The sequence below is a fragment of the Protopterus annectens genome, chromosome 7.part0 (assembly GCF_019279795.1).
Source record: "Protopterus annectens isolate FY-2018-M chromosome 7.part0, PAN1.0, whole genome shotgun sequence".
NCBI classification, from domain to species: domain Eukaryota; kingdom Metazoa; phylum Chordata; order Ceratodontiformes; family Protopteridae; genus Protopterus; species Protopterus annectens.
Genome location: NC_056739.1, coordinates 416,939,692 through 416,957,395, shown reverse-complemented (window position 1 = coordinate 416,957,395; position 17,704 = coordinate 416,939,692). Strand labels below are relative to the sequence as shown.

The 17,704-nt window shown below is 36.6% G+C and overlaps 1 protein-coding gene across 1 annotated transcript in view; it reads right to left on the bottom strand.

Annotated features, from left to right (window-relative positions):
* The window catches only part of LOC122805819 (C-type natriuretic peptide-like), a 72,812-nt gene that overhangs the window by 35,110 nt on the left and 19,998 nt on the right, over window positions 1-17,704 (bottom strand). Inside the window, exon 2 of the mRNA XM_044076080.1 lies at window positions 6,222-6,552. Within this exon, the coding sequence (XP_043932015.1) occupies window positions 6,241-6,552 (312 nt within the window). The 3' untranslated portion in view covers window positions 6,222-6,240. The remainder of the gene's footprint in view (window positions 1-6,221; window positions 6,553-17,704) is intronic.

Below are 17,704 nucleotides of genomic sequence, written 5' to 3'. Positions count from 1 at the left end.
ACTGCAGAAATCTCACAGAACTAGAAGAGGCACAACTGCAGAGTGCTAAGAAGATAAGGGAGTATCTGGATAATATGCACAAGTTTAGAAAAATGCTGTTAAGCAACTATTTTTTGATAATAACCCCAGAGCACAAAAACCTTTAACACAATGACTTAGGCAACAGAAAGTGGAAAGGGTTATCACCAAACTTAGTAAGACTATAACAAGAAAAATAACCAGAGATCCTGTAGAAGTACTAGAGGTATTTCAGAAATGTTATGAAAATTTGTATAAAGCAGAGAAATGTGGAAATCAAGAAAGAACACAAATGGAAATATTTATGGAAGACTCAATTATGCCATGGTTAGAGTTAGATGAGCCTCGACGATTAACAGTGAAAATAGAGGAAGATGAGATAAAAACAGTTATATATAATCAATCTCAGGAAAGCCTCCAGGAACAGATGGTACTCCTGTGGAAGTATGGAAGTTAGGAGGGAATAAAATGATATAGACGTAGAAGGATTTATTTAAAAGGAGGGGCAGCACCAACATATTGGAAGAAATCTGTGGTGGCTATAATACCTAAAGATGGTAAAGACCTGTCAGATCCAGCTTCATATAGACCCATTTCAATTTTAAATCATTATTATAAAGTGTTTGTGTTTATACTACCTAAAAGAATGGCAAAGGTGTGGGCAAAATTGATAGATATAGATCAATGTGGTTTTGCGGAGGGGAGGCTTAACATCTGGCAACATTAATATAACAATGATGATCCAGAGGGAAGCAGAATGCAAGAAAATGCTGCTATTGTTGGTGGGTCTTGATGCAGAGAAAGCATTTGACAGAGTAAATTGTGATTTTTATGACTAGGGCAGTAGAAGCATTTGCTTTTCTTGATACAATAATAAGGTTAATTAGGAGGATATATGATAAGGGGCTCAGAAATTCAAGGCTATATTTGGTATAGTAATCAAGATTTTTTTTCTTTGCAGACAATATTACTTTGTACCTGATAAAACCAGAAAAGGACATCTCGGTGTTGTGGAACATTTTGAGACAGTTGCACATCTTTTTGAGATATAAAATAAATGAAGATAAAACAAAGGCTATTACTATAAATTATGCAACCACACATGAATTGATTCAGCAATACCCAAATTTCAGGTCTGTATCACATTGTCGAACACTTAATTGAGTGAATCGCTATTCATCAAACTCAATTAAGCGAAAGTTCAACTAAGCGAACAACAATTTCAGCGAAAACTTTCCCAGGCAAAATAACCACTGGGCCAGCATCCGAACGTAACAAAGACAACAAAATGTAAAACTCTACAAAGTGGGGGGGCTATGCCCCCCCCCAACTAAATATACCAACTCCGAGATTGCACTACAATGGGGGAAAGGGCAAATACCCAATAGCAGCCAACCACATTCTTTCCCCGGGAGAATTTTCACTGAAATTGTCATTTGCTTAATTGAGCTTTCGGCTGAATAGGGTTCGATGAACAGCAATTTGTTCAATTAAGCGTTCAACAAACTGAAGTAGACCCCATATTTCTGGGGTCACAATAAGATGAAGTATTTTGCAGTATGGATTAAAAAGGCTTTTATTATGGCAGCTAAGGATATGTGGGAAGATACTAAACAAAAGATATTACAAAAGCTAAGAAACTGGAAGCTCTTGTTTATGGATATGGATAGTAAGATACTAGCAGTGAAAATGTTTTTAGTCCTTTTGTGTTTACATACAGGTCAGGTATATTTTACCAACCAGAGAAGTCATGGTCAATAATTAATCAAAAGTTGAAGGAATTTATCTTGGAGGGGAAGACAGCAAGTGTTAAGTAGGATATGTTGATATTTCCAACAGAGCAAGATGGTTTAGGATTACCCGATTTAAAGGGATATTTTAGAGCTAAACAATTAAGGCTCATATACACAGCACAAGTAGAAGGTTATAGTTCAAAGTGGAAAGGGATGATGATGAAGCAGGAGGAAATTAAGAAATAAGGAGAAAGTGGGATTTTGGAGGCAGATCCTTAAGGAGAATTATAGCCACACAGAATATTATATTCATTAAGTATTAGAAAGTATTCTAAAAGCTAAGGCATGTGAATGGAGAAAGGAAATCTTGCCATTAAGGATAATTGGAAGTAGAATAGGCAAGAGGGGGGGGCTGGAATTTTCTGAGTACTCGTCAAAAGTGTTGGGTGACCAAATGGGTGTAACTAAGGAAATAATTATTTTGAACTGGGACATGAAATCTGAATTGCCTAGACACAGTAAGGCCTTGTTAAGTTTAATTCTAGTGGCTGCCAAGAAAGTAATTACTGGAAAACAGAAATCAAAGTCACTGTATTTGAAATATTGAATATTGTAACAGACATTAAAGAACTAGAAATAGGGACTTTAGAAAATGGAAGGAGCAAATTACATAGAAACAAATGGAAACTGACAACAGTGCATGCAGAATGATGTTCAACAGGATCAGAGAGGTTTAAGGGAAGGCAGGAATTGAGCAATTTATGTACTATAAGACTGATGATAGTTATAAAAAAGAACATATGTGATAATGTATGTAACTGGAAACATATTAATATAGTTTGCTTTCTTTATATTAATAAATGTTTGCTTATGTCTTAAGTAATAATTTAATAAATGTATTAAAAAAGAATACTCCATCATTTCCTCAATGTCATGCTTCAGCACGTGGGAGCGCATAAAAGGTTTCCCCATACCATGGGGGGGTAGTAAACACTATTTTGGAGTTCTGTGACATTTACTATTTCTCTGAGGTTCTAAGGGCCATAGACTGTAACCACACTGAAATTAAGGCCCCTACCTGGTGAATTGCCAGGTGGGTTGTAATTAACAAGGTATCATCTACATTGTGTGTGCTGGCCACCTAGGCAGCTTTCACAGCTGACACATTTGGCACACCTGGGCCTTTACTAATGGTTTGCAAGATGTTATAAATTCCATAGAACCCTGGTTCATGGCACCCATCAGAAATCTACACAATCAAACTGAGCAGGGGTTTAACCATGCATTATCGCAAACCAGAAATATTATAGGATATGTGTTTGGGCTGCTGAAGTCACACTTTTACTCTCCGGATACATCCAGTGCTGCCTTACAGAATGACCCCACCACATGTGCAAAAATACTGACTGTATGTGCTGTGTTACATAATATGATAGTTAGGAAGCAATTGCAGCAGGAAAACCTTTTACATGACCATGGGTTCTAGCACCACAGGCAGCACCAACTGAGGCAGATGAGTCAGAGGAGGAGCCAGCAGCAGGGATGAGTATGGGTAGCTCCAGCTTTGAGGTTTTCTGATTGTATCATCCAATTGGTTGATAACAGTTATAAAACTGTAGGCTGTATAAAAAGATTTATAAAATACAGGAAATCAGAAATAATGAAATCATTGTAAGTTACATAAGTCCTAGATTAGAACATGGAATAGTAATATGGAAATCTTATAAGAAAATCGGCATGAGTAAATTGGAAGGAGTAAAGTGGAATATACAAAAGGCATCCATGGATGTGAAAATTAAAGCTATTATAAAAGATTAAAATATCTTAACTTGCACAGTGTTTCAAACAGATATTTAAGAGATCTTATCCAAGTATATAGGGCATATAGAGACAACTACCATTGGGAAATGCTTGGGGTTATTAATTCATTCACTCTGGAGCAGCTCAGAAAATGCTGACTGCTTACTTCCACCATAGGAACAACAGTGCAGCCTGAGCTTATTTTCAGATAATCCATTTGTAATACCATACAGAAAATAAATGTTCATAACTCTCTAATCATAACAGCTAGACTAAAAATGTAAATGCGAAAGTTGTTCAGCAGACACTGACCTTTCCAATAGTGTAAATGTTGATAGTGATTAAGTTAGTGATAAGTCATTAGTAGAAGACAATCATCAGGCATCTTGTATAAGAGATTATATAAGAATGAGAGATGCACTAATTGGTTCTCTGAGAAAGAAACAGATGCATGGAATAGACTACGAAATTATATTAAAACAAACACTGGTTTAGATATTTTTAAGAGCAGCTTGAACACTTATTATATGAATGAGTGTTCTAGTATATTGGCAGGCTAGAAGGGCATTATTGCCCTTGCCTGAAATATTGGTATGTAAGTATATATGTATGTATGAATCACTGACCATATCAGCCAGGCATGGACATGGAACAGCTGGTCATAGGCATGGACAGTGAAAAGCTGTCGGCCATGGAGATGGAGGGCCTGTAATACAACCTAATTTTCCACATCCATAAATTTTGTGGATAGGCCTCCAGATCCATCACTTATTTTTTTTTACGTTCTGTTTTTTAGACATTGCTCTGTTGGCATAGAAAACAAGGGAATTGTTAGCTTTGTTCTTGTATAACTGTAAAACATCTGTAAAAAACTCCTATCCTATTAGGCCATATAACATGCATGATTTATGCTTACAGTTTATACATGACTACCCACAATCTTTAAGAAAATGTCAGGGATGGTATGTGCACTGAGCACATATTCCCCACAAAACAATTACAGAAGTAAAAGTAAGCAATAACCTTGACCATTACATAGGATCGCAGGATCATAGGAGGTTACTAGGCTAATGGCCCTGGGGCCCTTACAAGCCTAGCCAAGAGTTTATCCCAAAAAATAAACCTCAGTCAGGAACTGTTGCCCCTGTCAATGAGAGACACAGGTGGAAGCCCTGGGACAAATTTGCGGTTTCCCTTCCATTCATCAAGGTTGTGCTTGAAGAGGATCAGCGAGGTACTCTGTTTGATGTGTATGGGAAGTCTATTGCAGAAACGGGGCAGCCTCTGGGAGACAAACCTGTCTATCCAGCAGGTTTTGTTGATGCCGCATATTGGTGATTCAGGCCTTTCGAGTTGGTAATGTGTGAGGTGTTAGACTTACGGATATGGAGCCTCTTAGTAGGGCAGGGTCCAAGATTGCCTTATAGACACAGATCACCTCTGAACAAGCTGTACAGTACTGAGTAGAGTGATAGTGATTTGAGCCTGTCCACATAGGACAGGTGTTAGAGGCCAGGGATTCTCTTTGTGAGGTATTTCTATGGCCTATCCAGTTGGTGCAGATGTTTGGAGAGGTACATACCAAACAGGGTGTTAGCCTCAGTTATTAGTCTAATGCAGTTTAAATAGGGTTGTAGCTAATTACATATATATGAGGCACACAACAGTAAAATAGTAATGAAGTGTACGCAGAATATGAGCCCAGGAAGGTGTCTTTTATCAACCTTAAAAGGCTACAATCTACTTCTCACAGTACACTTGGAATGCACCTCCTTAAGACAGCTTTGCCCAACACGTCTTGATGTAAGAGAAATACTCATAGAAACACTTACCATGATTGAAGAATGACTTCCAAATAATGAAGCTGTACCCATACTTCTATAACTTGGTAAGAATTTATATTCAGACAGGACAACTGAGGGAAAGTAGTTTGAACAGTGATTACCTCTTTAGACCTTGATGCTATTCCTTTGACAATCATCTGTGTTCCATAAAATGATTTCCTGTCAACCATTGTTAAATGATCATCAAAAAAAAAGAGGGAGTTATCAACCCAAGTTTTCAGGTCACTGATTACATTTTCATTTTGTAGTAGTGTGTTGTCTACACAGTATATTGAGGGGAAGGGTTGTCTACCAAAAGTGATAGTACTACACTTTTTAGCATTTAGTCTGATCCCATTTTTAGTACACCAGGAGTTTGCTAAGGATTATGCATTTTAAAGTGTTTGGGTGTCATCTGGTAACTTAACAACATCCTGAAGTTTACAGTCATTAGCAAACTTTGTTAGCCAGAGGTCGGTCCCAGCACTGAACACTGAAGGACACCACTAGACACTTTCTGATTTTCTGATGAGGCACCTGCAACTCGCACTGTAAATTAACCATCTAAGTATATTGTGGTTGCAGATATCTGTGCATTTGTTTTAATTTATCTGTTTGGGTACTACATCTTTAGCAAACTGACAGCAGGTAAATGACTGCTATCCAGTGTAAGCTAAAGTAAAGAAAGATCAAAGAAATCAAATAATGTTAATTTTTTCCAAAGAAAAATCACTGTTTTTATCACTATTAAGGCTTTGCAGTTACTGCAAGCATGGTTTATGGATTTACATTTTCAAATACTACTTACAACAATTCCTAATAAAAAAATTAAAAAAATTTTTTTTACCACCAAATAGGTGTCGTCTCTAACATCCTAATCCACTCAATGCTCCAATTCGGTCCAACTTCATTCCAAAGCACCCTCGGGATGGTGCCTTCTTTGTTCTACCACGAAACATCTTTTGACTACTCATAAAGTCATTGAAAAAGCGGAGCCAGACACGGTCATTACTAGGCTGGGATTCAGTTACAGTGTCCCTTAGGGATCGCCACTCAGGTTTCTGACCATCTAGGAATCTACTTGTTTCACTGCTATCGTAGTCATCAAGGGCAGCATCAACATTCTCTTCTGCAGACAGCAAACTGGCAAGTTCTTCTCCCCATAATTCAGCCAGCAACTATAGAAACAGAAAGACAACACAATTTTGTTAGCAAAAGAAAGCAATAGTCTGATTTTGTCAGGAAAAATTAAGTTTACACTACCTCAAACCATAACTAAACTATGAAACTGACAAGTCCTAAAATAATCCTCACTGTGCTGCTGAAATAATACCAAAAAACTTAACTAATATATTCAGAACATACATTAAATATCACCTCAGAAATGGAGTCAAAAAACACCCACGTGACAGTCTATTCATAAGAGTCACAGGAAAAAAAACTAAATACCATTTCAGTAGAAACTATGTAAACAATGTGGTTATAGCATCCTATTGAAATGAATAGGAAACAATGGGCATAATTCTGAATGGTTACTAGGAGTGGTAATAATATTTTATCCTTGGGATAACAATTTCTGGTTTAGAGACAGCTAATCTGCAGTGCTGTAACACAAAGAGGTACACCAGCATGGTGAGCTGTCTCTATGGCCTACTGCAAGTGCTAATGAGGCACCCCAAGGTAGAGGCCTATGCTGATTAGCCATGTCCTCTCCCCTGGAAGTGCCTGCACTAAGACATTTATTTACCTGTAAGATTCAGTGAATTGCTCAGCTGCATAAGTTATGTCAATGGGCTATGTATATGAACATGACCAAAAGTTCACATTCACTCATTGCTTCCAGTGGGTAAGACCATATTAGAGGTAACTAACAGGGAGTTTAGTGGCAAGGTTGTGTTGTGTGTGTGTGTGTGTGTGTGTGTGTGTGTGTGTGTGTGTGTGTGTGTGTGTGTGTGTGTGTGTGTGTGTGTTTGCCTATTGCTGCATGTCTGAATGTATGTAGAAGGATGAGTGTTTTTTGGTGTGTGTGTTTGTATGTCTACCTGGGTAGTCAAAGTAGGATGGTTAGTTAGGGGATTGATAAGACAGATGTGTGTGGGGGTGGATGGGTGAATGAGTAAGTGTGTCTGTGAGTGAGATTGTTGAAAAGGCTGTGTGTGTGTGTGTGTGTGTGTGTGTGTGTGTGTGTGTGTGTGTGTGTGTGTGTGTGTGTGTGTGTGTGTTGTGGGGGCTGCCATACCTCCATACTCCCTTAGTCTGAAGAGCAAATCCTGCAATACTGGATGAGAAATAGACACCAAGGTTACTCTTTATAGAATGTCTTAAAGGCACTTAAAAGGCACTCATCATGAATTTGTACAAGAGACGTCATGCAGCACACTCCAGACACTCAAATATCTAAAATACACACACACACACACACACACACACACACACACACACACACACACACACACACACACACACACACACACACACACACACACACACACACACACACACACACACACACACACACATTTGCTGTCTATATGTCTGATGAGTGCGTCTGCACGTTCCATTCCTGGTGCAGTGGTGGCTGGTGGCAAATTGGCAGGCAGTGAGACAGGAGTTGAGGAGAACTCTGACTCCATGGGGTTGTTGCAGAAATATTCAGAGGAGATGTTTAGCACAAAAGAGTTTGTAGTGGAGAAATAGTAGGGTTTTTTTTTCAGAAAAATCTGTTTAAGGATTCAAGAAGAGAGGACGGTAACAAGAGGATATTATTATTACAGCCCTCCAGTCAGGAGGGTTGTGGGATGACTTATTGATGGACTTGGTTGACGAAAGTGAGCCAGAGACTGGAAAAGGGCTATCCTGGGGTGAGATTATGGACAAGATCCAAAAGGAAGAGGTGAAGGATATTAATAAGTAAACATTTGCAGAAGCAGTAAGACAGAAGAGAAAAGAAAAAAGACAGAGTAGGAAGATGGAGAAAATGGAAAAAAATATTCTGTTCATATATAGAGTAAGGAAGACAAACAGATGGTCAGGTATGAAATATGGGATACAGTGATTGTGCCTTTAGGAATCAAAGCACAAGAGGTTAAAGCATTTATTCTGAAACAAAGAGACATATTATGACATTTGTTTTGAGATTGCTGCAGGACTAGAGACTTTTTGGAGGAAGTATGGTAAAAGAAAAGATGTGCATCCACAGAATAACTATATGATTAAGATTTTTTACAATGAAACACAAAAGAAAGTGTATATACATTTTTGAACAAAGACAAAAAGAGAAACTATAAAATATATTTATTAGAGAATGTTTGTAAAGATTTTAAAAACATTTCAAAAGTAATTGATAACAAAGAACTATGGGCTGGGGATGGAATTGCAATGTTATTTTGAAAATGGAAAATGATAAAATTGTACATATTCCAAGCATGATTAATGTTGAAGGAAGTAGAGATCTTGTAAAGCATTAGGGACAACGGAAAACATGTTTTTTTTGTGGGAAAGAGGGACATTTTGAAGGTAATTGTGATAAGAAGAAATGTTTTGTATGTAGAGAGTTTGGATATGATGCAAAAGATGTGAAATGAAGTTATAAATGTAAATAGACAGGGCATTTATGGATGGATTGTACCAAAGAGCAGAAAGAAAAGTTTTTGTAGAAGAAAATGTAAGTGAAGGTGAAAAAATAATAAGGTGTATTTACAACAGGAAGAAAAAAGTGATTTTGTAGAAAATACAAATAATATACAGAAAGAAGATAGTAAGTCAGAGGTTAGTGATGTGGAAAATATAGACTGAATGGCAGTTAAAAAGAAAAAATGTTGGAAAAAAGAGTAAAACATAAAAAAGGAAATTCCAAGGCACATGCTTGAAATTAAAAATTAAAAGAAATTAATAAAAATACATAAGTCCATATAGATTAAGGAGAGAAACAAATCATCTTAGAACTTTATCTGTTAATAGTATAAAAAGTTTATTAACCAGAACTAGAGTGTTAGAGTGTTGTAAGAGAGATTACAAACATCATTTTTTGGAGAGGAGGTATAATATGGAATTTGGGAGGAGAAACCTGTGCATGGATAGCTGAACTATATAACAGCAATTACAATATTGGCTTTTACGTAGTTAGATTAGGATAATTATTAGTGTAGATGGGAAAATAGAATTTATAGACTTAATAGCAGTATAAGCGCATGTAAAATATAAAGAGAGAGCAACGATGTTTCAAGACATACTGAATTATACAATATTGAATAAGGATATTATAATTCAATTGTGACTTAAAGGAATAAAAATAAAAAAAAGATAGGGTAGATAAGAAAAATGAGGGAAATCATGAAATGTTGGAATTTAGTATTAGGGAATATAAACATGAGTACATATAGGAGAGGGAATGTTAAAATAGAGACTGATTATTTCTTAGTTTCTAAAAGTATAGAAATAGTCATAGAAAAAAGCAGGGGAAACAGGATTTTTGGATCATATGGCAATATGGATGGAAATAGAAGAAAATAAAGAACATATAAAAATTGGAAAGGGATTAAAAGAATAAATTATAAAGTGTGGAATGAGAAAGGAAAAGACAACACATTAGAATTAGGGAAAGATCATGTGACTGAGAGATTTTGTAATTGGTCAGAATAGTGGATAGTGTTTAAAAAAATATTAAAAGAATTATATACAATGGGAATATGGAATATGACAAAAAAAGAATACATGGAAATGCAGAATAAGGTACTAGAATGTTTAGAGACAAATGAAAAGGTAACTGCAGTGGTGGTGCTGCGGTAGCGTTGTCGCCTCACAGTAAGACGTTGTCCTGTTCGATTCTCAGCTAGAGCGTTTTCTGTGTGGAGACATGCGTGAATGGGCGTATCTTCGTTGAAGGTTGTGCATCAGGGTCTGCAACTCGGCACGTAAAAATCTACTGCCAATCATTAGCGGACCGGAGTTCCACTGTGGCGACCCCTAATTGGGAAAAGCAGAAAGACACAACAACAACAAGAGAGAAATTAAAAGGTATATTATAGAAAAAAAGAAGAGATAGATGAAAAAATCAAGCAAAAATTAAACAAATGTTGCATAAACAAAGATACTTTTTTGCAAGAAAAAAAGGAGAATCTCCATATTTATGTAAAACAGTAAAAGAAGAACGTGGTATAATGACAGAAACGAAAAATAAAGATGGGAAAGTTGAGAAATAACAAGGAATTATTATGAATATTGTAGTACAGCATGTTAAAGAGATAAAGAAATGGGAGATGAAAATGACAATAAATGGAAGGTTAAGCAATTTACAGAAGAAATAAATAAAGATCTGGATAGACTACTTTAATGGAATTTGACATGATGATAAAGAAAGTAAATATTATTTCTGCAGCAGGTTCAGATGCTATAGGCTATTTAATGTATAAGAATATGGAGCAATGGCAAAAAGAAATTTTAGTATATGTATTTAATGAATGGCTAAAGAATGTTACTTGTTATACACAAATTTGTAGTGGAATTATGAGATTTATTTGGAAGAAAAGTGAGAAAATGTTCTTCTTTCGGCTTTTCCCGGTTAGGGGTCACCACAGCAGAACTCCAGTCCGCTAATGATTGGCAGTATATTTTTATGGTGCCAAGGTGCCAGCCTGACGTCCGACCTTCAATGAAGGCACGCCCATTCACACATGTCTTTCGAATGCCACTCGACCACAGGGAGGACATGCAGACTCCACACAGAAGGCGCCCCATCCAAGAATCGAATGGGAGAACCTCTTGCTGTGACTGATTATAAGATATTTATGAAGATAATGCAAATACAATTAGAGAATAAAACAGATAAGGTATTAGAAGAGAATATCTATGGAGTTAAAGGAAAAGGATGTCAGGAACTATTAATGATTATTAGGGAAATGGCAGATGATGTTAAAAAAATAATGAAGGAAAGTTACTGTTGGGAGATATAAGTAGAACATTTGATACAATAGATCATGATGTAATGGAAAATAATGGTAGGATATAATTTTAGCAAACAAATTCAGAAAGTAATTAGATCACAATATAGGAATAGTAAAATAAGTATTTTGATAAATGGTTGGTTAAGTGAAGAAACAGAGATGAATAGGGGTTTAAAACAAGAATGCCCAATGAGTAGCATTTTATTTGTAATAGTAATGAATTGGATAGTCAAAAAGGGGTCTATATCATATGAGTGAAGTTCCAAAACTTCAAATCATTAAAGGACGAACTTTAATGACCGAAGTCTCAGAACTTTGAACACACATAAAAAAAGTAAAAACAGTAAAAAAACCCCAAAACAACGATCTATGCAGGGGGGAAAGCCCGCTGCGCCCCGTACACCCCTCGCTACTTACATATACCAAGTCCAAGATCACACTACAGTGCAGTAAAGGGAAATCTTCCCTTTCCGTGCTCTATGGTGATTTCCGTTATATGCTTCGAGGTTTTACAACTTTGATCATTAAAGTTCGTTCTTTAATGATTTGAAGTTGTAAGACTTCGATCATATGATAGGAACCCATCAAAAAGACATATGAAAAGATGAGAAAAGTGCAGTATATACAGAATACTGGTATTGAATCTTCTGTCATCATATCCAATGTGGATTATATTATTCTTAAGACCAAAGACAGGAAAACAATGGAAGAAATTATTTTGTGTGTAAATAATAGTTTACAAGAAATGGGGATGTCACTGAATAGAGAAAAAAGTAAGGGATTTGGATTAGATGAACAGTTAAAAGGAATTCAGTTTGGAACAAAAGAAAATTTGGTATAGGAATAAAAAATGGTTTCTTGAGCAATAGGACTTAGTGCTATGTGGAGTATGTATAGACTGCCTTTTTTAAAAAGTGTATCTGATTAATTCCATATGGATTAAACATATATTACATGTCTGGAGTATATATGATACCAAAACATTTGGAGAAACAGTTTGGATTTGGGTTTGTTGAACCCTATAGTATATAGGGTATTGTTCAATCTATATAGGGTGTTAAAATGGATAAATGGGAAAGAAGACAAGCTGGTAGTAAGATTACTTAAGAAAAATATGAAAGAGAGTGGAATTTAATAAAATTAAATAAAAGGGAAAGAGATTAGAGAAATGACAAAATGAAGATGTATCAAGACAAAGTAAAAATATGGAAGTTAAGAACAGAGGACATAAAAGAAAATAGAAAATATGGTATGAAAACATAATGATATAACATCACTGTGTGAATCCATGAGAAATTTAGCAGAAAAAAATAAAAGCTATAAAACAAAGAAATAAATTATGTATGAAGAATGCTGAATATCAAGATGTTTTATGGAGGTTACAAATTAATAGACTGACTGTAAAAGGAAATATGCTCGATAAAAACGTAAATGAAAGAATATGTCATTTTTGTGGTGAATTAGAAACTGTAGTTAACATGTAAAAGAGTAAAAAAAATTGGAAAATAATAGAAAAGAATATTTTGAAAGAAATATGAGATTGCAAACAGAAAAACATGGATATAATTGAATATGGATTGTATGAGAAATGTAGTAAGGAATATGTCAAAAATGTGGATAGGAATATGTTTTATTTTGTATGGGTAATATGAAATGAAAGATTATTTGTGATTATGTTTAATGGAAATTGAATGATGTCAAATATAATACATAAAATTAAATGGTGGTTGTGGAAAAAGGAGACGGGATCTATATAAATCTGAAACAAAAAGATGTAAATGATGGAGGAATGTAAATTTAATGTAATTTTTTGTAAATATGTAAATTTGTATATAGTTGTATATAATACAGGCTCTTTTTGATCGATGCCATGGGACATGAAATTGACACTAAAATAAATCTAACCTCTAATAATGAAGCACAAATGTTTGATCTACACATAACTGAAAAAAAATAAAAGCATGTTTTTTGCAGGGGGATAGTCCCCCTGCACCCTCCCCCAAAATTTCTATATACCAGCTCTGAGATCACTCTATAGTGGGGAAAGAGTAAACTTGCCGATCCTCGCTGTTCCTTGATCTCACAAAAAAGCCAGTAATTTTTGAACAACTTTTCACTTTTCAATGAAAAAATTGTTGATGAAAGGTATGACACCCCTTTATCTATATATATAAATTGAGAGACAGAGAAATCTACATATAAAATATGCCTGTTTGTTTATAAAAATGTTTTAGTGTACCATTAATAGTTCATTGAATTTCCTTTCCTGAAATGTAGAAACAAACCCGTATTCATTCCATAACTGTACCTTGTATGAGGAAGTGCTTCTCCCACATAAACTGCAATGTCACAACCATGTATTCATGATATCCTGTGTTTTTCTAAGTGTTCCTAACCAAAATCTCAGGAATATAGAAACACCATCAGAGAATTTAGGTAAAATGGTACACTTAAAAAAAGGATATAATCAAAGGAAAGAAAGAAACAGATAAACATTACATTTCCATTGCTGGCTTTTTGAACAGGCTTATCTCCTCAGTGTGTTGGGGGGGTGGAAAATTAACTGTGCAGCAGAGCGATGGTGAAGAAGACAGAAAGGAGAAGTAAGACAGAGCTCATATAGCCACAGAAGGCTCTTTTCAGAGATAAGGCTCTGTGTGGAGGAGCAAACTAACTTGAGAACAGAGCCTTGTAGTGGAGGGTAAGTTCCAGGATAAAAGTAGCTGCAAGTGCCTGAGATTTACTCCCTTGGAGGTGAGATAAGTTAAGGCTGTGACTTCAACCTACCATGCATATTATAGGAACCAAATCTCTGGAGGTGAGTACAGTTATCAGTGAGCTGTCATTAATCAGCCCTTTCCACCCAATCCAGAGCCAATCCATTAGCCAGTGACATCACAAGCAGTCAGGGCAGTCAGGCTGCAAATAGTCTTGTTGCAAGCTAATTTAAGCCATTTGTCATTCCTTTACAAAGTTTACCACTGGTTTTAAATGCACGATGTCTCTGCATTGATAGGTGACAGTGATCTGAAAATCTGACCAAGTAAAAGCAGCAGAATAGGGAGGAAAGAAAAAATATGTAAATATGTCAGTTTAGATCCTAATCCATCAATCAGCACTATCGCTTCATGACATTCCTACACTCCATTCAGCATTCAGGCATACTCCTCCAAGTGGCTGTTTTGTCCAGTTTAGAATTTCCCAGTACCCTTTGCATTATTCAGTTTGATTGTGCAAACTGGCATTGACCTTTGGTGTTCTTTTTGCTTTTTTCTCCACTGTAGTGTGAATGTGGAGTATATATACATTAAAGTGTTTGGAGACAACAGTTCATATAGGGGTACAAAAAAATTTGTTTGTGTTTTTTAATGGTTTTTTTTTGAGTTACGTTCTGTGTTGAACATTCAGAAAAAGTGCAAGTCATTCTTGTTTATGTCAACTGAAGACAGGGAAACCATGATTCACACTAAAAAACTAATGTCTTTTGGCTTTTCCCAGTTAGGGGTCACCACAGCAGAACTCCGGTCCGCTAATGATTGGCAGTTGATTTTTTTACGGTACCGAGTTGCCAGCCCGACGCACAACCTTCAAAGAAGGCACACCCATTCACGCACGCACCTACCTGCATGTCTTTAAACATCACTCAGCTGCGGGGAGAACATGCAGACTCCACACAGAAGGCACTCCAGCCAAGAATCGAACGGGAGAACCTCTTGCTGTGAGGCGACAATGCTAAATGCTGCAACACCATGGCTTCAAAACCATGATTCACACTGCAATGGAAAATAATACCACAGAAAGAGGTTTATCAGCTCAAATTAAATAAACAGGCTCAGTCATAAGTAATAGCTAATATTCTGGGTGTTAAAAAGTAGCAAGAACTGAAAAGTTCCTTCTAGTTTAGGTTGGATTACAACAAAAAATAATCAGAGATAGATATGACACAATGCAACCCCCTGGTTGTCTTTCCTAACATTTTTCAGTGTCAGTGAAGTAGATTTCTAGGCTAAGATATGGGTAGCATAGGCTAGGGAAAAAAAGGTGAGGGTGGGTGAGGTATTTCAGGTATGGGTATTAGGCTGTGTGTAATGCAGAAAACTATGGAGTCTGAAATGCAAAATGCAGGTTTCAGAATACCGGTGTCGGAAATGAGAATAGGGGATAGTTTTGAAGGGGAGTACAGGAGAAGGAGTGGAAACAGAGAAGCAAGTGACTCGAAAAAAGGGAAACTCAGCTGGAGAGGAACTTACAGGGTGTGAGGGCAATAAAACATGGTACAGTGGGTAGGAAGGAGGAGGACGAAGTGAGTACAGATGAGATGGGGGAAACTAAAAGGAGTGAGGTACTGACCTGGAGCAGAGTTAGGTGGGAGCACAGGAACCCCTGGAGAAGATGGATGAGATCAGAAAGATGGAGAGTGAGGATGTAATATGGAGAGAGGAATCAAAAGGAGAAAAAAGGAAAATGAATAGACAGTAAGAGGCAATAAGGGGTGCAGGAAGGGCTGAGAGAAGGAGATCCAGCACTTGAGGGTAGCGGGATCAAGCATGATCAGAAGGTTAATGCTTGCATGTAGGCAAGCTACTGATAATCTGAGATTTTCTCATCAAGGCACCAGAATATTGTCATTGGGAAGCAGGGCTATCCATCTATCTATCTATCTATCTATCTATCTATCTATCTATCTATCTATCTATCTATCTATCTATCTATCTATCTATCTATCTATCTATCTATCTATCTATCTATCTATCTATCTATCTATCTAGCACATTTGTTAACTGGGTAGGTGGGTTGGTCTGTGAACCCTTTTCAGTCAGGTCTGGGATTAGGCAGACAAAGACAAATATATCAAAATGAAAAACAGCACAGAAGTATTTTTACAATAAAAACAGATAACATAAACATAAAAAATAATCAATAAATAGAATCAGTTTTTACTTTAACATGATAATAAAAGCAGTAGCATTTACAACATGCAAATGAAAAAAGAAAAACGTCAAGAGGTAGAATTTATTTACAAGCAAAATGTAATAACATTAGCAGTATTTACATCATGATATTGAAAAATGGACAGAAGACAGTTTTTACAACACAGAGCTGAAACCGCATGTAGAAAAAAATTGTATTTACACATTAAGCAATTGTCAGAATGGTAAGATGGTTTGGGGGATTAGCAAGCATCTCTGAAGTACTTACATTTATTTTAATAAGGTGTAATTTAAGAGCATTTTGGAGCCATAGCTAAGGAAGTACCAGGACTGATCACAAGCTGGGTAGTGGAGGCATAGAAGGTCAAGACCAGGACCATTTCATACCTCACATTTGAACTAATAGATTCATAACAACTGATCACAGGTGATTTTTCTGATCACCATTTATGTAAATACATTTCACTGAAAACCACTTTCACTGATTCACAAACTAAACCTTTTCACACACAAACACACACACACATGGTCACACAACACTGAGGAAAGGGCACAGTCAATTACTTCAATGCTAAAAGTGGGTTTCAGTGATTTTTGACTTGCACAAATTACTACAGTGGGGAATGCAGCAAAGTCAATGATCAGTGAAAGTAGTTTTCAGCAACTGTTGACTCACACAACTGTCACTCTCACAAATTACCTTTAAATACTCATCTAAACCTCTTGGGGCAGGATGGGAACCATCCAGGAGGCAAAAGATGCGGCCAAAGGATGTCAAGATCTTGACTGTATGGTTGATTTCTTGGATGCCCTACCAGACCCTACAGCCATTGCATCAAGAAAGCTAAGAGTTTACAATACATGGTGTTAGGCAGAGAAGAAAACATTCAGCTGTGTGGGTAACAATGTTGGGGGGCGTAACATGGGATAGGAATTAACTTTATTCTGCAGTTAGGCTCCCCCTTAGTAAGAGTGGTGCACTGTTACTGAAAGAGTTTTACTGGTCTGGGGACACTTTTGTGCCTTTAATATGAAGTAGGGGTTATATGGGGAAGAAGAAAAGGAACAAGTAAACACTGCAGGAAAAGAAGTAGGGGGACAGGGCAGAAATGGGCAAAGGAGAAAAGTGGAAATGAGTGAAAAGGATGTTCAGAAAGGAAAGAAAGATGAAGGTGTGGCAAAAAGGCAAAAAGGGCTTGGAAATTTTGGAAGTTATTTTGCGAAATTCCAGTAGTCTGGAAAAAAGATGAGGAAATACAGACCATGTGGCAATATGAACATCACTAGCATTGCACAGAACGGAAAACAGGGACTGGGGTATGATAGTTCTAGGTTGTCATATCCTCCAGTATGACAAAAAGTGGAGAGAGGGAAGACTGACAGATTATTCTAAAAATGAGATAGCTTGTGAGGTGATATAGGAAGAAGGAGGAGCTGGAAAGGGCAGAGTCACAAAG